The 24,566-nt window shown below is 36.7% G+C and overlaps 1 protein-coding gene across 1 annotated transcript in view; it reads left to right on the top strand.

The window, feature by feature from the left end:
• The window catches only part of LOC112046921 (uncharacterized), a gene marked incomplete in the record, with an annotated part of 744,411 nt that overhangs the window by 699,773 nt on the left and 20,072 nt on the right, over nt 1-24,566 (top strand). Inside the window, 2 exon segments of the mRNA XM_052881817.1 lie at nt 22,542-22,626; nt 24,454-24,486. Of these exon segments, the coding sequence (XP_052737777.1) occupies nt 22,542-22,626; nt 24,454-24,486 (118 nt within the window).

The following is a 24,566-nucleotide window of genomic DNA, read 5'->3' as shown; positions in this document are numbered from 1 at the left end:
AATACGCAAAACAAAAGTAGCGTGGGTAATAAATTGCTGGCAAAGTTTATTTACCATCAAAGATTTCATAAAGCCTGTCATATTAATAATGTTGTTATAATTAATACATTTAACATCACAATTACAAAAGGTAGTTTGCGATAACGGTGCGTAATGCAGCAAATCTAATCACACCACCGTGAAATAATAATTACTTTTAAACAACTATTATAAGCTTCATAATATCCAGCGGGATACTGTTGCTTTTATTATGGTAATTATAACAGTGCCGCATGATTCTAATATTGTTCAAATTAGAATATAAACCAATTCAATTGTCAAAATTATTGTTATCATTCATAATATTTGCACCAATAAAAGCAAGTGCCTATAACATTACCATACCAATTAACACAGAATTACAAAGTTTGGTTACCAACTGTATTTGTTATAAGCCCATATTAGTAGAATTAAATGTTGAACTTTAATAACGTGACGGTGTGACAGAATTGTATAACAAAACTAATTATATTTAGTACGTCGGCAATTTAATGTAACGTCTTAAGTATTAAACTAGTTATTACAGTTGACAATTTGATATTTGTTGAGTGTTAAACTAATTTTCGATGACTGGACAATAAACTACGCCCTGTCCATCGTATATAGATATTCTAAGCACACGTACATAATTATCGTTTTCTTGGCGTTAGTTATCACGCCTAAACCAGGGACGTTTGTATAATTTTGATTGTATGGGACAGTATGAAGTTTCTTCTAGTATCTTTATTAGACCACTGTCTATACTAAATGGGCTTTCTAACACTGAAATATTTTTTCAAATTGGACCATTAGTTCCTGAGATTAGTTAGATCAATCAACACCGGTCACCAGTGTACTTAACATATGTGAAGGGCGTGACGGACAAAATCAGCCACTATCTCCAACGGAGATTTGACATAGTGACGCGGTTTCGTCCACCTGCACTGGTGAAGAGTATACTGCGATCGCCTAAGGATAGGGATCCGCTGAACGTGCCCGGGGTGTACAAGATTCCGTGTGACTGTGGTAGATCATACATCGGTGAGACTCGCCGTAACATCACTACAAGAGTAAAGGAACACATACGGAGCATGAAGAATGTGGACACGGACGGTTCAGCAATAGCCGAGCATGTTCTAGCTTCGGGTACGACTCATTATATCCGTTTTGATAAGGCTTCTGTATTGTCAAGGGAAAAGTTTCTAGTACCTCGTAAGATACGTGAAGCGATAGAAATTAGTCGTCACCCGAATTTTAATCGGGATCATGGATGGTTGCTGCCCACAGCGTGGAAACCGCTATTTCTTTCATTGTCACATACAACAAACTTGGAACAAGATAGCATTAGTTCGATTTGCTTACAAGAAGACGAGTCTAATGAAGATGACATTAATGAACCGTCGGAGAGTGTAACGGAACCTTCACTCCCCACCACTCAACCCCTCTCCGCGCGCGCAATGCGTGCAGCAGCGCGTCGCGCAGCCGCTTCGCAGTTTGGATCGTGCCGCGATGCAAGAACCAGCTCATGACTAAGGGCCCCGTATGGGTTCGAAACTAGTCGGGCATACTCCGACGTAATATCACGTGAGTTTTAGCCGTGTTTCATAATCATTTAATATGAATAACACTCACGATAGTTTAAATTCTAAAATAGATCAATCAAACAAACAAACAAACAAACAAACAATCAAACAAACAAACAAACAAACTTTTCAGCTTTATATTATTAGTATAGATTAGAGGTAAAATTTGTGAGCTTGAGATGTTGTAGGGGTAATCTGTGGATCTACTCAACCATTTTTGAAAATTCTTTTGCCGGTAGAAAGCTTTCGTATTCTTGCAGGAATGGGAATTACGCGGGTTAGACCGAGGGGCGTCTGTAAATGTCCCGACAGATGTTGTCATGTCAAAGATCTCTTTCTATTTATAGAAGACGCATGTGATATAAAAAGAGAATATTAAGACTTGCAGTATATATTTAGTATGAAAGCCTTTATCTTTTAATTTTGACCCAATTTCAGTTGCTAAATTTTATCAAAATCGGTTCAGTAGTTTCAGATTTTATCCCGAAAATACATCATGACCCGTTATTTTTATATGTAATGTATGTGTGTAAAGATAATATTAAAGCTCTTAGGTTATATTTTGTGACATTTCTGAATAGTACTGCTTATGAGTGTTTGATTTGATATTGCAGGATATGGTTTTCGGTGAAATTACATGCATTTGAGGTTTAACACCTACTCGTAAGTCTCAGGCTGCCGCAGGGCATAGAATTAGTAAGGTGTTCGTAGCGTGTGCTCCCTGCGGGGCTGTGTCGTGATGGTAATACCACTTAACATCAAGTGTGAAATCTGCTTGTTCTCAGTAAATTATATATAAACAGCACTATACGATTACTTACTACGCATTGATGTATAACTTTTACTAAGTAAAGAATTAAAATAATAATAATTTTTGATACACCACTCAATAGTGGTAATATATCTCATATCATATTATCATATTTTTTTTATTCTCTACAAGTTAGCCCTTGACTACAATCTCACCTGATGGTAAGTGATGATGTAGTCTAAGATGGAAGCGGGCGGCTAACTTGTTAGGAGGAGGATGAAAACCCACACCCATTTCGGTTTCTACACGTCATCGTACCGGAACGCTAAATCGCTTGGCGATACGTCTTTGTCGGTAGGGTGGTAACTAGCCACGGCCGAAGCCTCCCACCAGCCAGACCTGGACAAATTAAGAAAATCTAAATCTGCAAAGCCGGGGATCGAACCCAGGACCTCCGTTTTGTAAATCCACCGCGCATACCTCTGCGCCACGGATTTATATATATATATGATATCATAGCTTATCTCAATAGATAGGCTATGGCTATTATATAAACACAGTGATATCGTGTTTACTCTCTTATGATCTCTCTCAGATGTAGGTAATTAATTTAAACGAAAGGGACTAACGGCTTAACATAGATACTCCGCGCGAAAAAGAGATATACCACCACCGCTTTATATAATCTATATATTTTGACGGCTCAAATCTTCGTGTCATGTCACTAAAGCGGTATCTATGCCCCTCTTAAAAACCATTTGTCAAAAAATCTCGTATATTCACCTCCCTATCTCGCTCACCTTCAAAATTGGCACCACATGCCTCCAGGCGTTCACAAGGGCCATTATCTGTTTAGTCACTTAAACTTCCCTCATACTTTCAGTCTGAAAAGCCGGGGAGCAAATATCCCTCCCGTTGTCGATGCATATTCCTGATTATTAATGCTTGTTTTTTGCCTCACCCCATTGTTTTGTACCTTAATGTACGAATGCATGGATAGCGGGAATCGGGGGTGATGTTCGCCCTAAGTGGAGCAAACAACGAACAAAGACATCAAACAAATGGGTAGTGTTTTAGAGTAATTACGGTTCGCTTCCGTGCGATGCGAGAGGTGTGTAAGAGCGAAGCTCCCAGCGCCGTAATGTATTCGTCGCAGTCTTTAATAAAAACCCCGTCATTCATTCCCGCGTCTAATCCTGGAGACTAATTAGGGAAGAAATCGAAGCCTTTCAGATGTAATCTTGCGAATTTGTCATTGCGTGCTCATTACGCTTCTATTTGTGCCTTTTGATATACCAATCGTCATTGCCTTTTGATGCTTTTGTTAAATTCTGTTCAGATTTAATATTTCAATGGACTCCATACTCATATACAAACTGGTTCGGTGAGGTACACCTATTCATACAAATCAATACATATTTGAAATATACACGAATAAATCTATTTTCCATGGGATTATATTGATTTAAACTTTGGAAACCAAAAGAAACTAACTTAAATGATAACGCAAGTTCTACTCACGTGGTGTACATAGAGATAACGTTAAAGCTACTGTCATAACCAGTCGCCATTCCAGCACCTTGGGACCCCAACGTCCATCGGCACTTCGAACTATATCAGTGACTTTGGTTCTTCTGCGGATCTCCTCATTTTTGATTCGATCACGGAGAGAAGCCAAGCTTAGCTCGCTCCATCGCCCGCTGAGTGACTTTGAGCCTTTTTATGAGGGCAACAGTCTTATTGTCAGTTTACATAATATCATAATGTCATTTTATTTTATTAAAAAGATACTTGTACTCATAATTACGTACGTCAGTGCGTCAGTCCCCCACTCTGTTGCGACACAAGTGATCAATGTAACGGCAAACTTCTTTTTTACGTTGTTTTCGTAAACAATTTCGAGGCGCGAAGTTGCCATGGAGTTTCAAAGTAGGTACATTGTTTAAGTGTCACGCGGAATTTATGTGGAATATTTTGACACCGAGGGGTACGATATAGTGCGAACGTGACTCGTAAACAATGCCGCCCATTAAAAATTTGTGTTTAGAATATCATAAAGATATCTAATAGTTGTTGTACCTGTACTAGCAAGACATACCTGATTCTTTAAGATTGAAATTTGGTCAGTCCATGCTCCTACCATAGGTAAGTACGTACGGTAGTTAATTATGGAGTTTGAACCGTGCTGGTTTTGTGAAAACAGCAGATTTCAAGGGTCCATTGTATAATAGACCAGGTGCTGTAGAGTTTTGAGTGTGCATAATCCGAGGACCGCATTCTGTTCACTGTTTGGAACTCAGAATAGCATGCAGATTACGGTTCTGAATGTAGCTAGGAGGTTTGTAAGTCCAATATTTTGTTTCGGGTACACTACCTCCTTTTGTGTCGGGTATATTGACTGAACAAATGCTTTGTATCAGTTTTATTGCGTGTTTTATTAAGAATATCCAAATTTTTATCAATAACATTATCACACTTACAGATATTCTATTAAAAAAACTACAAGAAAGTTAAAATCAAGCATTTTAAAATTGTGTCACTTAAATCACTCCAAACTGCTGAAAGAATTCAACTGTAACTAGCCACGATTTCAGGTCATACTACGTCATAAAGTACTTTTTGTCGTGAAAATAAAAACACTAGGGGGTGAAATGGCGACCTCCTGGTTACATGCAGAATCGAAATCTGCATGTTTTTTCTGAGTTCGAATGCGATCCTCGATTTATGTACACTCAATACATCACAGAGCCTAGTCTATAAGTAAAATAATTTTATGATATTTTCTACGAGACATCATAAGGTATCATGTCTCTAGATCATGTTGCCAGATACTTAGCTTTATGAGCGACCCTTCGCTAGACACCCTTAAAGTTCCCTTTAAAAATCTTTAACGATTTGTTTAATTGCCTGGTGACTAGGGGAATAATTTCGCATATTATATAAAAAGATATGCTTTGTACTTAGACGGTTGAAAAACTGGATCCTTGAATCCTGCTATCATTCCAAAGCCACCTCAGTCTATAATGCATAATTTGGCTACTGTACTGTACAGCTCGTGCGGATTAACTTAACCTGGCTCGTGTGATGTTTCTACTGTGTTTGTTTGCCAGTTAATGCACACAAGTTATGCCTAGGATAGAAATGAGGTATGTCTGGCTGTAGCAGGTTCGATGTATATAATAGTTATATTTACGTAGGCAATAAAGAAGATAGAGGCGTCACGCCAGCGTCGATGTTTACGCTACTGAGTAGCTGCCCTCGTAAATTTAATATGTCATCTCTTATATTAAAATGGTCGTTAAGCTAATAGCTGCTCCGCCTTCCTGCACGGGTTGATAGGGGTGATGCCGTGCCTCACGTTAAACGGTAAGAACACGGTAAAAATTACACACTCATCCTAAAAAAGTGTAACGCAAAATATCAAATCCAATTCCAAGAGATAGAGATGTAATTAAAGGTAGTTTTTTACGTTTTATACTAGCGGACGCCTGCGACTTCGTCCGCCCTTAAATAACCTTTAATTCGGCCCTGTCGCAAAATCTAATCTATAAACTATATCCCTGCCAAATTTCATTGTTGTACGTCAAGTGGTTTTCGATATTTCCTGATGTGCGAGTGATCGCTTTGATAATAATTTCGCTATCAGTTCTCCTATTTCAATTTTATTGTTAACAAAAAATAGTATTTAAATTCTTGAGTGAAGGAATGTAGCGAAAATAAGAACATTTTCGGAGTTAGAAACTTATAATTGAACATAACTACTGTGACTTTATCAAAGAGTAAATAATAATATTAACTAAAAACTGTGAGAGTAAAAGAGTAACTACAAACTTTTAACTACGTCTAAGGAAGTTTATGGGCCGAGGCGTGAAGTCTACGTTTCTGGCACTTTAAAACATCGCAACTATTTCTCGCCACTCATGAGGTTATACGTTATATTCTCTTAATTACCTTCGCTTCCGGAAATTAGACCCTCAAATAGAGGGGTTCGCACTAAATTTTTTAAACTTTATAAATAAGTATTAAAGTAACTTAAGTTTGTACTTACAAAAATTTAAAAATTGTAATTTATTTTTATAAATTTTATTTACGCATTATCTACTATAAGATCACTATGTATATGTGCTTACTTGTGCGAAATAAAAGGCTTTTTATTTATTTATTTATTTACCTTCGCTTCCGGAAATTAGATTGTTACAATGTAGCAAATAATCTATACATCGTATGGATACAATTTTATATAATGTCTTCTTACAAAATATGGAACAGTAAATATTTTGGAATAATTTTGTACTTTCATCATTATCAACCCATTTTCGGCTTAATGCTGAGCTCAAGTCTCCTCTCAGAATGAGAGAGGTTAGGGAATAGTCCACCACGCTTGCCCGATGCGAATTCGTTTCCTCGCGATGTTTTTGAAAATATAGTTATTTTTATTTTTATTACTGAGAAAAGTATCGAACAACCACTAGGTTATTAGTTTACTATACCGTTCCTACCTTCACCGTTAAGCCACAGTAGATATATTACAAGCAGTATAATAACTCGGCCATATTTTTGAAATAAATACCTACAGCCGCGCGCTCCGTAAACATGTGATAGGGCTGCCCGCCTGCAGCATTTTAATTACATTTGCCAACTTTGTGTTTCCATTTAGTTATCTGATTGTAAATATACTTTTTTTTAAATAAACAAATAAAATACTTTGTAAATTGTAGTAAAATAGGAAGTGATCAATAAAATGCGTGTTGTTTTTTGATTGGTAGATTTAAATAAGGCTGATACTAATCAATGATCTTGAAGGACCTTCATATATTTATTTTGGTGATGCCATCTATCTATTACCACCACATTATGTGACCAAATAATAAAAAATCGGTCAAGTGCGTGTCGGGCCACGCGCAGTGTAGGGTTCCGTAGATTATGTTAGCACTTTAACCCCTTATGTAATGTACAAAAATACCGATAACGATACCCCCACACTATAGAATAGACGATAAAAAATTGACCCTGACTTGGCATGTAGGGAAGGAACTACAAAAAACAAATTGAGATTGACCGGGTTCGCTAGTAGTTTAATAAAAAAATCTGGATAGGTATATTAATATCAGCTGGCTCTTTACTTTTTTTATTCAAATACATTAAAGTATGAGCAACACAATAATGTTGTTAAATTCAAACAACTTCTATACGTAACTTCTTTATTACCTTAAAATACAGGTATACAAAACATACATGTCATAAGATTTAAATCTATGTATTACATAATAATCAAAGAAAACAACCTAAATGAAGAAGTTAATAAATAATTATTTAATAATATTATATTAACGTTTACGTCATTTACCTATTTACACAATTTTATCATTTAAGTATTTATTTATATATATATTTATTAAATTATGCCTTTAGAATACAAAATATTAATCAAACTTTATAAAAATAATAACTTTTTTCCTAGTCGTCATAATTAAAAAATCCAATACACTGCGTTCGTCACCGCGGCACAGTCGCAACGGTCTTCACCCCACGATCACCCCACGTACGAGCTGCGTAGGTATAGCTCGCGTTTCGACCTTTAGTATGAAGTCCAACTACTGCTTGTAATATATCTACTGTGGTTAAGCTATTGAGACTTTTAATTTAATGAGTTTGTATTCTGAACTTAGCAAGATATACAAAATTTAGGCTTTAGTTTTCCAATCCCGTTAGAAACACTTACAGATATACAAAGGGTATTTTATATTAAAACCTATAGATTACTTGTCAGATGTTTCAACAACTTCTATAGCTTCGATAAAAGACAGAGTAAGGTTATTTTGAAATTTTGTATTCTATAAATGTGTGGTAAACATTTCAGATATACCTTGAATATTTTGTTCTATGTTATAACAAACAATAAATCAAGGCGGTGGCGTGAAATGTTTAAAATATAGTGCCTTAGGATTTCGCACCTAACATCAATTTCTATTTGCCGGATTTAAGCAGACGGGACTGACACCTGAGCCTTTTCTTTACCTGTTACGCACGAAATTTCATAATAATACCCAAGTCATCCCTTTTCCACGATACGTGTTGGGTTTTGTGTATATTGAGTAACAGGCGTGAACGAAAAAATTAAACGTTATCCATTGCGACGGATTCTCTTGTTATTTTATACAACCAAGTCAAATATATTTTGTTTATATGCATATATAATACTATGATGTCTATTAGTAATATTTTATAGTATATCGTCAATATAGGGAATAAGTTTCAGTCTCAGCCATCTCAGACCAGCTGAGGCTTCTTGGTTTCACCCGCGCTGAGAATGCAGAGATAAAATATAGCCTATAATAGTCACAAATAACGTGGTTTTCTAGTGGTAAAAGAATTTTCAAAATCGGTTTAGTAGATCCAGTGATTTCACAGACAATTACAACTTTCACATCGAAAAACAACAATGCTGCTTGACTGTTATAAGTAAATAGATTTATTGTGGGAACATGTAATTTAGCAAATTTTATTAATTAATGAAACAAATAGTTTTTATTTACTTTAAAACTAGTAAATTAATCTAAGATATTAAACTTGAAAGTTTACTTAAAAGATTCATTTCAGTTTCACTCGCGTGGTTTCCGTTCCCGTAGGAATTCGGGGATAATATATAACCTATAGCCTTTCTCGTTAAATGGGCTATCTAACACTGAAAGAATTTTTCAAATCGGACCAGTACTTCCTGAGATTAGCGCGTTCAATCAAAAAAACAAACTCTACAGCTTTAAAATATTAGTACAGATTATATTAAGCTGCATTCTACGACAATTACATTATTTAAGTTGTCTTGAACTAGATATATTTATATAATGGTTTTAATTTTGTTAAACGATGTCATGATCACAGTTTCTTGTTTCATTCTATTAATAGGTACTCGTGAAATGTTGTGTTTATACTCCACACTCCATACATTATTTCAAAGTACAAAATGATAACGCAAAACAACTTTAAAAGGTGTAAAGAGAAACATGCATTTACGCTTTCAGAACGTGGCAAAGTGAGCAATGATATAAAAGTGCACTTGCCTTCAAGCAATCGCATAAACACTTTTGCGAAACCATTTTGGGTATTGCGTACATTTTTCTTCTCGATCGTACACGAGGCAAACAAATGGTTTCCGTTTAGGAAATAACACTAAAAGTAGGCACATTTGAAACTGCCACTTAAATCTTCAGATCCTCGATCGCCATTTCTCTCAGAGTCTTAACGGTCTGGAGCAGTGATTCCCAAAGTGTCCGTCTACACGCCCTTCGTATCCGCAACTTCCTTTCAACGCCATGAATTATTGTGTTCTTGCCTATAATGGATGTTCTATTGTAATCAAAATTATTCAAATACGCAAACATATACGCGAAAACAAAATAAAAAAAATCTTTCTGCGGTCGGTCAAAAATTGAGAATGAAATCAAATTAATATTATCACTTTTAATTAATGAACTCCTACAGCAATGACTCATTTATATATTTATATATGTTGATATGGGAACTTAAATGACGTTAGACATTTCATTCGATACGTACGATGCGGATCTGTGTTCACGCTTGACTTTTTTATTTATTTTCCAGAATCACCTACTCTGTATGTCGAGCGCCTTGGTATCAGCATCGCAATAAAAGTGTCTTATGCTGTAAAATGTAAACTTTTAACAGCTCCTGCTATTTCTTTTGATCTAGTCAGCGTATCTTCAAACTGACACGTTCGTAGTGATAATTCGTATCTGCGACCGCTCTCCCGTCTCCCCCGCGACCCGAGCGGACTTCGAACAATCAATCACGTGTTCCTTTGCAGGCGTGATTACCATAAACTTCTCGTTTTAACAGCACCCAGCGCTTCTTCTAAGCATTATCGATCCCTCCGAGCCCATTTTTATTCCTTCTATTTATCAACTTCTCTTTGTAAAGGTCCCTTTCCATTGAAACTTGCAATTGGCAAGTTGTACGGCTGAATTCAGAGATTTGCTACGCCCTCTTTTCTTTAAAGATTTATCTGTGTTTGTGTTGAAAGGTTACTTCGAGTGATGCGCAGCACAGTTTTTTTATAAGCAACAAGCAAAAGCACACGATTTCACCCGCGTTAAACCCTTCCATAAAATCGGTATACCTATCCTTATTACTATTATTCTGCTAAAATGTCAAAGGGCAGCATTTTCGATGGAAATTACCAGGCGACTTGAGTTTTTTCCGTCACTTCCAACAGTCATCGCCATATTTTAACCATTTTATATGTATATCGAAACCTGTAGGTGTTTATACCTAAACCTAAGAAATTACTCTATGTATCCATATCGCATGACAATCAGTTCAGTATAATATTATCGCGAACAGACTACCTGTCATAAAAGTGTGTCAAGTCAGTGTCATGTCACTGAGACTCAGTGAAGGACTTTCATGACAGGTATGAGGAAAATCGTCGCTTATTACAAAAGATGTCGACTACCTCTATATACTTTGAATATATACCGCGGCTAGTTGCCTTAACTGATGACAGGAGGACTGCCTCATTTTTTGTGCAAAGGATCAGCTTGGCTGTCCAGCACGAAAATGCAGTATTCTTGCCACTATTCCAAGTGGGCATGAATTGTATAGTCATTAGGATAAGTTAGCCTAAATTCCTTTGAATTCAATTTAAGAAATAAATTAAGATTTAGATTAAAAACCAAAACAGGCCCTAAATTCCTGGTAAATGTTACAACGACTTCATAATAAAAGGTCCTCCTCAATATTATGTGCTTTCACGAATAAGGTCAACTTGAAGGTTGAACACGCCTAAATGAAGAGTCCCGAAATGTTAATAGAATGCGAGGAAATAGAAAGCGGCTCTACTTCGTCATGTCGCTCTGTCATTAATAATGAAGCCCGAACCGTGATAGGCTCTGCCGTTGGGTTTTACATGAGTCTCTAACAAGATTCCAACACGCTGTGCCCTGTATGATACAGAGATAGCAAATAATTAAACTGAAACATGATTTTTTTATGAAGCGATAATTAAGACGAAAAAATATTTATTTAAGTTGTAGGGGGTAATCTACTGAACCGATTATGAAAATTCTTTTACTAATAAAAAGCCACTCACAAAGAGTGTCATAGGCTATATTTTATTCCCGTATTCTCACGGGAACGGGAACTACGAGGGTAAACTCACGGGGCTTTGATAGCAATCTATCGCCAATCTTTATTAGAACAACCACCTAATATCCTATGTATTACACTATATACATTAAATAGTTCACACACGACACGCAACTCCCTAGTGACGCAAGTAAGGGCCATGCCTCATTAGTGTGTTGCGTTGCTTCGTCGTAATGGTGCTCATTGTAACACCTGCGATACTTTGACGCACGATGTCGCAGTGCAAGTGGACGACGCACCCAGTCTCTACAATCCATACAAAACAAATGAGCACTTCCGTTTATTCGTTAAAACGTCGACTGCGATAATTTATTTTATTAAGACAACCAACAGCTGATAAAATTTCACATGTCGATATTTTTACATTATGATAAATATACGAGTACTTATTTCACAACTAATTATAGGTTATCACATAATTCACTAAATAATATAATATGATGTCAAATCAGTAATGAATCAATGACCAAAATAAATAATGCAAAGAAATATCTACTAATCACATAAATTAAAATAAAAAAACGAGAAAATTATAAATAATTTTGTAATAACAGATTATTTTCATTATTAAATGTCATTAGAAATCAATTATTAATTTTAAACAGGGAATGATTGGATGTCAAAACAGTACTAAGAATCATATGGAATTCAATAATGTGCAACGCTTTGTGTCCTTTATACAGAAAACGACGCTGCGTCGTCGCAACATAACGCAACGCTGTAATGGGGCTCGCTCTTATCTAAAGCAACGCGAAGACGTAAATTACGGCTCAACAGGCCTTTCCGGCCGTTAACGATTTCGCCTCGAACTTAAATTTGAAGCGTGAAAGAAAATTAATTAATCACAGGTGCCGCACGGCAAGGCACCGCCCCCACATACGCTGGTATCGACCAAATTGTACTAACTTTACCTATAATAACCGCTTGCTGATGTTGTAAAAGCTGTTTAATCTATATTTCAAAAATGTATTTAAATTTAAAACTAGTGTAGTGTGTACTACTACATCTTTTGATAAACAGTAAGTAATTACTAAAAGCAATTTTGAAGTGATCAAAAGCAAAATTTATGGCGTTTGGCGTCTGACGTTTGGCGTTTGGCGTTATGGCTACTTTTTTTCACAAGAGATCAGCCTGGCTGTGCAACGCGTGAAAAGTAGTCTGTATTCTTACCAATGTTCGACTTGGGACGATTTGTATAGATATTGGGATAAATTAGTTTATGTTTCTTAATGTATTCTTTCTCAATGTAATAATATTGAATAAAAGTAAGCTACTTATTACGTACATAACACGTTATCTATTATTGTTAAACAAATACTTCTTGACGGATATAAAGTTGGACACGAAATTCGTACAATACTTTATCATGTTATGTAAGATAACCTACATTAGTGGGTATTATTGGATAAATTCGCTATAATAATATGACCCAGGTAAATATTAGTTTAGTCACCCTCAAAGCTTAGAAATATATTCGATACCCATATCCTGCCGGACAATGAGGCATGCGAACCGCGCCATATGGCTAGCTGGCGTGCGACAAACGATTCTAACGAACTATGGCGTTTTTGAAGTGGTTTTTTGTGTGTAGCGTAAGAAAGCAATAATAGTGAGAGCGAGGTATCATCAATAAAGCCCATACGTTAGGCCAGGCCAGTTCATTACCGCGCGCCGTGCGTCGTCTCCACATACCCATTACGTGGGAGTTAGGAGACGCGAGCGGCGATAAATAGCGGCCGAGGAGCCCTGCTTTATTTCTCGTGCACAATTTCATTTACATTAGAGGTGCTGAACTGAGTTCCCTCCCGGGAGTCATATGAGACTCGCGTACAGATTCATGCAAAACAAGTTACGAGCGGCGGGGCCACGTGCCGCAAGCCTTAATCTAGTCCGTAGCGTTCTGACGAAGGCGGCGCCGCGTTCCAACCCACTTAATTGCTACTAATTGCTACAGCTTATAATGTGTATGTACATCGTAAACCCGCACCGACTACTATTAATTCCACAACACTGTTACCGTATTTATCCTGTTTAAGTAACGCATAAAGAAAACGTTCACAGTGAAAATGTAATCGAGATAATAACGTTAACCGATAAGATTGGATTTGCCTTTATACCGCTCGTCCGTAATGTAAACTTGACCAATGAATTTTCATTACCTAATGAAAGCAGAGGGCGTTTGACAGAGAAAAGAGATGCTACATCGCCGGCCGTAGAAACATCCAATTTCGCAAATTGAAGCTGCATTAACGCACACGTTACGGATGCCGACATTCCACAATTATGTACTTAAATGCAAATCGCTCTCATAAGTAGTCTTTAATACCACTTTTTCAGATCCAGTACATCGTTTGCATTTTCATTCGGAGTCTACTAAGGAATTCATTCTTGGACCGTTTCAATTCGTACATGGAAACACTTTTATAAGGGTTTCGCTCGGCGTCTCCACCTAATATTATACAAATTTCATTATCGCACGTTTCAATTGACTAAACTGTGTGGTCGTCGTCCCCGCCGGTCGTTGACGATCGTTTTATTCTTTTTCTAGTACATTCGAGTGGCTCTCAAGCTTGATACGAATTAGCTAAGCAACGAGTCCACGGTAATCTCGTCCGCTTACAATTGCAAACGGCCGCTAACAGTGCAGAGTAGTTGCCAATACGCATTTTGTTTGCTTCGCTCTCGATTTAGCTATTCTTTTTTGAGTGCCATTTGCCAAGTTGTGCAATTACCTGAGCTACTCTTGCTATATAATATTACCTATTTGAACTTTTAACTGCATTATGTCAGTCTGGATATACTAGTACATACATAATTATGTTACTATATTATCAAAGAAAAATGTTTGGCCTAGTTGTGATTGTTTTGCTTTAAAACGAGGTTCTCACAAACTCGAATCTGTAGTTGATCGATAGATTTTATCAAAATACGTAAACTATACTTCTTTATTCCTTTGAAAATACATAAATAGAATAAAAAGCATTTGTGTATTTGTCCAGTAAAGCACAAATACACAAATGCTCAGCAAATAATTGGCATATTAAAAGCTAAATACCTCATATTAAAATCGTTGTTCAGAATAATTGATTCAAGAACGAAGCAATAATTCTAGTGGTTTAAGTTACCCGATCAATTTTCTAGAAATAACTTGCCGCGCACGCGTTCTGGCACGATAAATCTTGCAGGCACATGCGCCTTTGCCGCGATGTCTCTTAATATTTGATGCTTTAGACACACTTCTATAACAGTCACTACGCTAACATTATATTAAATTCAACAATTACTCTCCTACAGTATCGTTGGTACCTTAACTAAGTAAATACACTAAATTAATAAGTATTAAAAATTTTGCAAATCTATACTAACATTCTAAAGCTGAAGAGTTTGTTTGCTTGAACGCGCTTATTTATCTCAGCAAATACTGGTCCGATTTGAAAAATTCTTTTAGTGATAGATAGCCCATTTATTGAGAAAGGCTTTAGGCTATTAATTATTGTCGTATTCTTACGAAAAAGGGAACCACGTGGATAAAACCGCGCAGCGTCAAGTAATGTCAAATAATGCATGTCATTGAAACAGGAAATTCTAAAGCTTTACCTTAATTTGTATATTACGAGAAATAGCATTAGCTGAAATAAATTACATTGTAAAAACTTCACACGATTAAGGTTTTCCGAAGTCATAAAGGGAAGCTACGTAAGGACAACCTATAGGAGTACGGTATACTAAGTTACGGTATACTAAATAACAGTTACTAAGTTTTAGAATTATATCCAAAGGAATTAATAAAGTATACGATTGCGATTCTATTAGTTTGTCTATAAGGGATGATACAGGAGATGATCTTTTTAATAAAGCCTAAAAATACGTTTGAATTGATTAACATGCGAAGCAACATAAATTGATTACGACTAAGCAAATAGCAAACGCTCGGGAATTCTATCACGAGGAATTCGATGTATTCTAAATGCATTTTTAAGGCTTAATATCTCAATGGAGAAGTTAATATTTGATGCTCTTAGCTAATCTTAATTACAAAATTGCACGAAAATTCTATTAGTTTAATTTCAAAGATTAGCGTTATCAGATAGATTCAGATTAAACTTGAGAAGTGAGTGAGTAACTATTCTTTTGTCTCCATTCAAAAACTTTTTTGGTAGTTGTTTAGATTACCTAAATTCTACAGAATTTACAAAATTGACATTGTGTCGATAGTCAATTCCTAGTTTTATATATATTATATATGGGCTAGGTATAATAATCCTCCGTAGCGTCAGAAATTTCCCGCGTGTATCTAGAAATTTATTTCCAAGCTCGTAGAATATAAAAGCGTAGAAATACATGAGTGGCTGGAGGGCGATCTGTAAAGCGTTGCAGGTAACGTTGCCGCTTATCGAAGACGGGCGACGCGACGACTCGATCGTATATCTGATTTGAATTTCGCGCATTACGGCCCATCGCACCCCCCACCCCTCACTCCACCCCCTTGGTAAACACTCGCAACACTTTAAGTAACTGCGTTGAGTTTCGCAGGAAAACGTCGTCTGCTTATCTTATTCCTTGGAACAACAGTTACTTAAATATTGAGAGGTTTTAAGGACATATTATATACCATTGACATAGCTCAACGAGTTGCGAAGCTGAAGTGACAATGGGCAGGGCACATAGTTCGAAGAGCCGATGGACGTTGGGGTCCCAAAGTGCTGGAATGGCGATCCCGCACTAGTAAGCGCAGTGTTGGTCGACGCCCCACCAGGTGAACTGCCGACATCAAGCGAGTCGCAGGGATTCGCTTGATGCAGGTAGTTCAGTATCGTGATGTTTGGAAGTCCCTACAAAAGGCCTATGTCCTGCAGTGGACGTCCATCGGCTGATATGATGAGGATGATGATGATGGATGATGATGATTATTTTGTATAGAGAAATAGTGGCATGCGGTAAAAATATTGTTGTAAATAAAGTAGTTGCTGAGGCTGACGAATTACTTTTGGAAAGTTACTGATAACGAAATCGTGGCACGTGGTAAAATATCTCAATAGTTCTTCTTGGAACAATTAGTTACATAAACATGAAAAAGTTTTAAAGATTGAGCAGGGTTGAAACAGGGGCACGTGGAAAAAAATATTAAGCGTTATTTGTTGTTTCCAAAGTTACATAAATATGGAAAGGTTCATTGTCTTTGCAGTGCGTCATCTAATGACGCACTGCAAAGACACGTGAAAACGAAAAGAAAACGTGGCACGTGGTAAAATTAATAAAGCATTTAGTTGTTACGAAAAATACTTAAATATGAAAAAAAGGTTCTCAGACATAGAACGAACAACAAAACTGTGGCACGTGAAAAATATTAACCATTTTCTTAGTCAAACATTTATCCAAATATTAAAAGAGTTTATGGTGCTTGTTAAAATTATTTTAATGCATTCATTTAAACAATTATTACGTAAAAAAACCTTTATAAGTAGTAATGCAAAAATGCACTTTCTACCTTATGGACTAAATACGAAGTCAGATTGAGGAAGGAATTTTCTGTTTTGTACAATTTGTACGTATAGATATATTTATATGCCCTACTTAAAATCTCTGTGCACCCCTAATACATCAGGTACTGCATATACAAAAAACAAAATTTTTCAAAACCTTTCAAAATGAAAAAAAAAAACCAAATCGCACTTTGAAACACTTACGCGACAGTAACTAAACGCTTACACCATTAAAAGAACCAGTAAAAAAGACACAGCAGAATGTTGAAGGTACATTAGTGTAGTGTATTTGTGAAGATCTCACCTAGTCTCCGGTTCCCACGCTCCGCCTTCCGTTTAACGGCAATCAGGGCCGAGCTACGACGCTCTGTCAATACGAAGGCGAGAGGTTTCTCTGATAAACTTATCTCATCCCCCCCCCCCTCCCTCCCTCCCGCTCTTCGTCTATCCATCTACGTTTACATCTTACGTACATTGCTATGTCCTTACGATATTCGTATTTCGCATCGGGTACCTAAATTTAATATAACATATTTTTCAACTTTTTTCTGTACCTACTATGTTATTAGTAATATCATCATCATCATTATCAGCCCTTATTCGGCTCCCTGCTGAGCTTGAGTCTCCTCTAAGAATGAGAGGGGTTAGGCCAATAGTCCACCACGCTGGCCTAATGCGCAGTGGTATGCGCGGTGGATTTACAAAACGGAGGCCCTGGGTTCGATCCCCGGCTGGGCAGATTGAGATTTTCTTAATTGGTCCTACCCCTACCGGCAAAGACGTACCGCCAAGCGATTTAGCGTTCCGGTATGATGTCGCGTAGAAACCGAAAGGAGTATGGATCTACCTCCTCCTAACAAGTTAGCCCGTTTCCATCTTAAACTACATCATCACTTACCATCAGGTGAGATTGTAGTCAAGGGCTAACTAGTAAAGAATAAAAAACAAATATAAAAGATCAATGGCACATTTTTACCTATGTAGGTAGACGCAATAGCAATATTTTGTCCTCTTATAAAACTTGTCTGTTTGGCCGGCTGCCCGGAGTCCGCGGGAATTTGAAAGGAAACAGAAATTTCAGCTTAAGAAAAACAAACGCAGAATCCTATAAAATGCAGTTAATGTCAACATACATGCGAACAAGTTCGGTAAACATATACTGTACTTTCGAGAAGTTGCTCTATTTTGTAGTTTCTCGAATCGTTCCTCGCTCGACAGGAATCTGAGACGGTATACATAGGTACTAATGTTAAAACTTCCACCATTTAGCTATTCTACACGAGCAATGAAATAACATTGTCGCCAGAAAACAATGTAGAACAACGTTGTTTTGCAGGCATTAGATCTCTTTGTGTCTTTTCTTTAATGACCCATTATTTAATTTCTATATGGAGAAACTTACTTTAACTAAACTAGACAGTAGATGTTGACAATACTCACAATTAAGAAAAGTTGTACTCACACGCATAATTAATCTAAGCACCTGAAAAGCAAATGTCTAGGCCCAACCTAAATAATGTCCAGTACAGAGAAAAGCTCAGAATGATGTTACAACCCACGTTCCGGTATCGCTTTAAAAGCCTCAGAATTACTGGTGTGGCGATACTATTTACCCATTTAAACAAACACAAAACTAAACTTTTCTACCAGTGTATTATTTCATAGGCACCACTTTTGAGATCATCTCTGACAAGATGAACGGATTTTTTTTTAATCTTGTTTTCAAGAATGATTTTATACTTTTACAATTTTTCCGGATATCATTTAAAAATAATCCAGTTGGAAATAAGAACTTTACTCGTATTAAATGTTATTGAATTTTCTATAGAATTTAACTTTTTATTAATAATTAAAGGCAGGTCAAGTTTTTGGGCTCTGAAATGGAATTCCTTAGTCAGAAATTCATAATCAACACCTTTTACCTATTATTACCTTATTACTACCATATTATATATACATTACATACATTATTACTATACCCATACCATTGCCAAAACACGCGTAACCAATTTTACCTTTACGTTAGACAAAAATTCCTTCTCACACCACATCTAATCAATATGTAGAGAAATTCCATTGAAAGCAGATAACGAAATCGGTTTACATATTACAATCTACTCCAGAATTATTTTATGCCTCTTTTATACGTCGACACATTTTTATAGGATCGTAAAGGTGAATTAAAAAAACATCAGCCGAGCAGCCGCATATTTTGTAAGCGTATCAACGAAGAAAAGGTTGTAACATCGACTTATTCGCGCAAAATTCTTTATAACACTCATGTACATTAATGTTTGTGTTCGAATTCGTAATCTCCTTTATGCGGTAAATGAAAGATTGTAAGTAATATTTGGAAACCAATTGTTGCCAAAATACGGGGTATTTGAATTCATAAACAGTTAATTTAAACGGTGGACCCATTTAACCAATATTTGATCTATGCTAAGTCCAATCTTCAATTTGGTTACCCAAAAACTGGGTATCATTAAAGGTAGAACTAACCGATTCACTTACTAGAGTAATTTAACAGATTTTAACAACTATGCAAAATTTTATTTTCAGATAAATAATCACTCATGTATAATAAATGTTCCCCGTAAAAGAATTCAATGGAGTAAAAATATAATGACTGCTTTTACGTGCGCATTAATACCACTCGAAGCGCGAGTGATCAGCAAAGGTGGCGAAGTATGAAACGCGGTGTTTTCCAGCGAAACAATTAAATTTCGCACACATCGATGGGATTAAGGGCACAATTTGAGGGCGGGAAGGCTCAAGTTCAAGCGGCAGTAAGCTCCAGCCTATAGCGTCTTAAGTACGCTCGGTTAGACTGAGATCTTTGCGTCGATGTCGGATACTCGATCGGATCCAATCGATATAACGTCAGGGGCGCGTCTACCTAGCGGGGCTAAATACAATTTACCTTTGTTATTTTTCGTGTCATTAAACTGCGTTGCGATTTCGAACGCTCGATCGGGATTGCGAACTCCGATGCGAATTGTTTGTGAACTTTTGTTTCCCACTCCGGTCGCCAGCGACGCGACATCAATTAACGTCGGATCCCGAACGAAATTTTCTTCATGGCCGTCAGTATTATTGGGGATAGATTTAATAGAATTATTATCGAATACGAAATAAGGCCAGATATTCAGATTCAATTTTCCTCTTTTTGTCAGCGGGGAAAAATGTTTAAATCGATTCGAAAATTGAAGCTTGGCTAAATGTCGGACAAATCTCATTCGTGCGATATCACTTATGGTGATATTTGTCGGGCAGGCCCCTCGTTTGCGTGCTACTGAACAAATGGGGGTGACTACGTCACTGGCGTAGGCTCTGGTTCATTTGTAAAGCTTTAACGGCAGTGACAAATTGCGACACTCTCTACTTTTATGTTGCAAACGATCGAAGAATACCGATGCCCATTGTTCAGGCCGCGCCACTATTGCGTCACATTTGGCATTTTTAGACAAAAATAAAAGATAAAATCATTTGTAACGTAAATCAAACTTTAAGCCTAAGCGTTCAGTGTAAAACACGTACATCGGGTACTCAGCAGTAATCTGAGCTTCCAAGTTCAGCATCACGTGTTGATTATACAGCCTTATCTAGGCATAAAACTTGGTGGGAAGATACTCAACACGTTGGAGCCTCACACTCACTTCGCGGCGTTAATGCAAAAGCACGTAGTTTCATGTCGGCGTAGAAAGTTGTGCAAAGTGCACAAAGTGCGCGAACGCCGCGGCAAAGCCTTCATTTGTCGGCTCATGACGGCCACGTGACAAATGTGGACGGGACTTTATGCACCGCACCTACAACGGGAGCGCGTCACGATTATGCACGGCGATGAAAAATGTAGCTCTGAGTTTTAGTCCGTCTGCCAAGCGGTTTTTAACGTAACAATTTGTCATGAGAAATCCATGTGTTTTATGTATGTATTCTTTAAAAGCGGTGAGCTTTTTAGAAATTCTTTTTTCATTACAATTGTCTGTGCTCCTTTATATTAAAATAAAGTAGAATATAATCAGATTTATTTGTACAAAATATGGATTAATAAATAATATACTCAAGTGACTTTAGTCTAGTGCCGAAATATTCTACTATTTCACTGTGCGAATCCACAAAAAACATGAAGGTACTTTACTTATATATAGGTATTTAAATTTTGTATGGAAAACCGCAGGTATATTATGTATTCTAAATTAAACAAAAAGCTTCAACCAAGTTATAAATTTCGTCACATTTTCACACAGTTGTGGCCTACATACTTTTACGCGTGTATTTCACTTGGTAGCGAAATAATTTCTATTGCTAGAGGTTTGGGTAAACGTAGATTGGGTAATTTATATCTGCCTTGAGCCACCCCATTGGGGTAGGAGATACAAGCTCTGAGGATACCCATACCGTTCGTTAAAATTGCTTAATGGATCGATTAAACGTAGAGTTTAATTATAAGATACATTAATTTACCTTACTCGTCGCTGTTTTTAATGTTCGTTAGGATCTTTCTAAGTTCTACTTATAAGGTTGAATATATGCGTAATAAAATACAGGCACTAAGTACAATCAGCTATAAATAATGATATCTATTTGTTTTATATTAAATGATCCGTGATTATGAACAGGATGATATCACAGGGATGAAATACATCCACTTGACTACATTTCTGGCAGTTACTAATAGAGAAGCTTGGCTTTCTGTTGGTAAAAGAATTTACAAAATAGTCCAAGGTGCTGGAATGGCGTCCCCGCACCGGAAAGCGCAGTGTTGGTCGACCCCCCACTAGATGGACTGAGGACATCAAGTGGGTTGCAGGGAGCCGCTGGATGCTGGCGGCTCGAGACCGTTTTGTTTGGAAGTCCATGCAAGAGGCCTATGTCCAGCTTTGGACGTATATCGACTGTTAATGATTATTATGATAGATAATAATCAGCAATATAACAGCAGTTTTGAACCCAAATCAAAAATGATAATCTCACAATTCCAAATCATAAAATGTATGTACCTAATCATTTAGATTTTATCGTTCTGCGTAATGAGTATTCAATGTTAAGCCCTTTGACTTGATAAAGTATATTAAAATTCAATTTGTGAGCCGAACCGTGAAGCAGAACGGATTGCCGACTGATTTTGTCACCCCCTTTTCTTCCATAATTTTGCGACTCACCCAATTTCGTGATGATATTTACTTAGTGCTGTCAAGTACAATAATAGCAATTAATTCTTGAACATTGCCATCCTTTTGAATTTTTGCGGTCTACAGACGCAACGAAATAATTAAATCACAATTAAGTTTTTTACTTAATCGTTTAAGTCATAATTCATTTCTGAAATTGTAGCATTTGCGCTTGCAGTCATGTTACAATAGGATATATAGCATCTTCTCACTAAAAACTAGCTCACTGTCTTTCATCTTTGTACGTCAAGCGGTTTTCAAAATTTTTGTGATGAGTGACCTATCGCTTATATATATATACGAGTAGATAGATTCCGTATGATCATTACATTAAGTTCCTACTCATATCATTTTTTATTTGTTCCAGGTGGAATGCAAAAAAGCACAGCCCAAAGAAGTCATGCTTCCAGCGAACTTGGCGAAGACGAGAGCCGCCGGACGCGGCGCCTACGGTGAGTTGCTAGGTAGCGCCGTGGCGGCCGGCGGTACGCTCCGGTACGCTCCCTACCCTGTCCATGCGCCCGCGCAGCTCCTGCTGACGGGCGCGAGCGCGACCGGCGCCGCCATGTACCGCCGCGCGCTCGCCGCCCTGCGCCCCACCCCGCGCCCGCCGCGCCCCACCCTGACCCCCATCACCATTCCGCCCCTGGCCTACTCGGTCTCCGAGCTCCTCGGAGCCCATGCCCTCGACATCCCGACCATTTATTCTCCCCTCACCCACTCGACGCTTCCTACTCCTATGCCCCTTTGATCCGCAATCCTCTTCCAACAGCATCCCCACCAACCCTTCTAAGCTTGCCTACGTTTTCAGTATTATTCTTTTTAGTCGAATCGTGCTGCACTGACGATCTATCCTATCCATTCCTCTTACTCTCTTACATTCCTCTCTTCTATTGTACCCACCCTTGCGTTTGGTTTAAATGTATCTAAGGAAACAAATAATATCCAAAGTGTCTTATTTTAGTAATTTGCCATTAGAGAATCAGTTAGATAGCAGATTTTCGAAATGTGTACCTACTAACATAAATTAGTAAAGCTCTAGAGACAGTTGTTATACAAAGGTTTATATAAAGATTACATTTTTAAGAAAAGTAGTAAAGTCATCTGGAACAATTTTATGTAGGGTTATAATAGAGAGCAATATTTTTCTACCAGGTTGTAGGTGCTTAATGCCATTTGATTTTATAAAATAGATAGATGAAAATAGTACTAAGCCTGGTATTTTTTCTGATTTTTAAGTAGTTTTTAATATGAAATTATTATTATTATTATTAAGGGCCCTATGGTTCTGCTGATTCTTGCCAGTTTTGCTACATATCCATCCATTATAAACAACATAAGCAGCTTAGAGAAAATTTCTAGTTACGACGTTACTTAGGGCTGAATTGATGAAATTTTTTAAAAATAAATTTTGTTAAATGATATTATATTCTCTAGCTTTTTACTATAAATAGCTTTGCAACTTGATGTCGGCTTTTCAAAATGTTATCATTGGAAGAAAAGAGGTACCTATGAACAGTCGATGTTATTTGAGTTTTGTGAGATTTTAGTAAATTTTATTCTTTATTTATTTATTATTTATTAGATTAGGTAAAAAGAAAACGACTTGTCTTTGTATTTATAGTACTTATTAGATTAATTCTTGGACTTTTATCTTGTGCAATGCAAAAATCTTATGAATTATTTATTTTCTATGTTTTTTTTTAGTTTTACTTTAGTTTATCTTTAGTTTTCTTATCTCTTAGTTAATTATTTGTTATTTATAACAATGAAATGTTAATAATTCACTCTAATGTGTATTATCTGAAGTAGCTCTCGTATAAACTAATAAAATAGTATTAATTGTATTAACTTATTAAGTAGGTCAATTCGGTAGTATTTAGATTAATAAATATCATTTCTAAAACATTTAAAGATGTCTGTTTGTTTAACATGTTTAGCTTTAGACTAACAATGTGTAGAATAGATTAACGATTAAGTCAAGTTATATAATCATCTTTGGTGATAGCAACTAACATCCCCCATTGAAGTCATATTAGTAACTTTTGAGTGGTAGTAAAATTTAGAACACTTAAAGTATTATAATAATTACTATTATCTAAGTATATATTGTAACACACATATGTTTGTACAATCCACAAGAACATTTTCGCCAAGCAAAATAGTGTCTCACGGTACACTTAAAATGTCAACTGTTTCAATGTTTTACTAGAACACACGATTGTATAAATTAAGGTGTAAGGATCGATCAATTTATGTAAATGTTTTTACATTTCTAGATTTCATGTGGTCATTGGGTGCTCTTCCTGACGGTAAGTTATTATTACTATTCACATTATATATATTTTTTGTAAAATCGAATCATTTTCAACCCCCGCATCCCGAAATCATC

This window comes from Bicyclus anynana, chromosome 5 (assembly GCF_947172395.1).
Source record: "Bicyclus anynana chromosome 5, ilBicAnyn1.1, whole genome shotgun sequence".
NCBI classification, from domain to species: Eukaryota; Metazoa; Arthropoda; class Insecta; order Lepidoptera; family Nymphalidae; genus Bicyclus; species Bicyclus anynana.
Note: the sequence above shows the minus strand (reverse complement) of the source record. Positions and strands in the feature narration are given on the sequence as shown.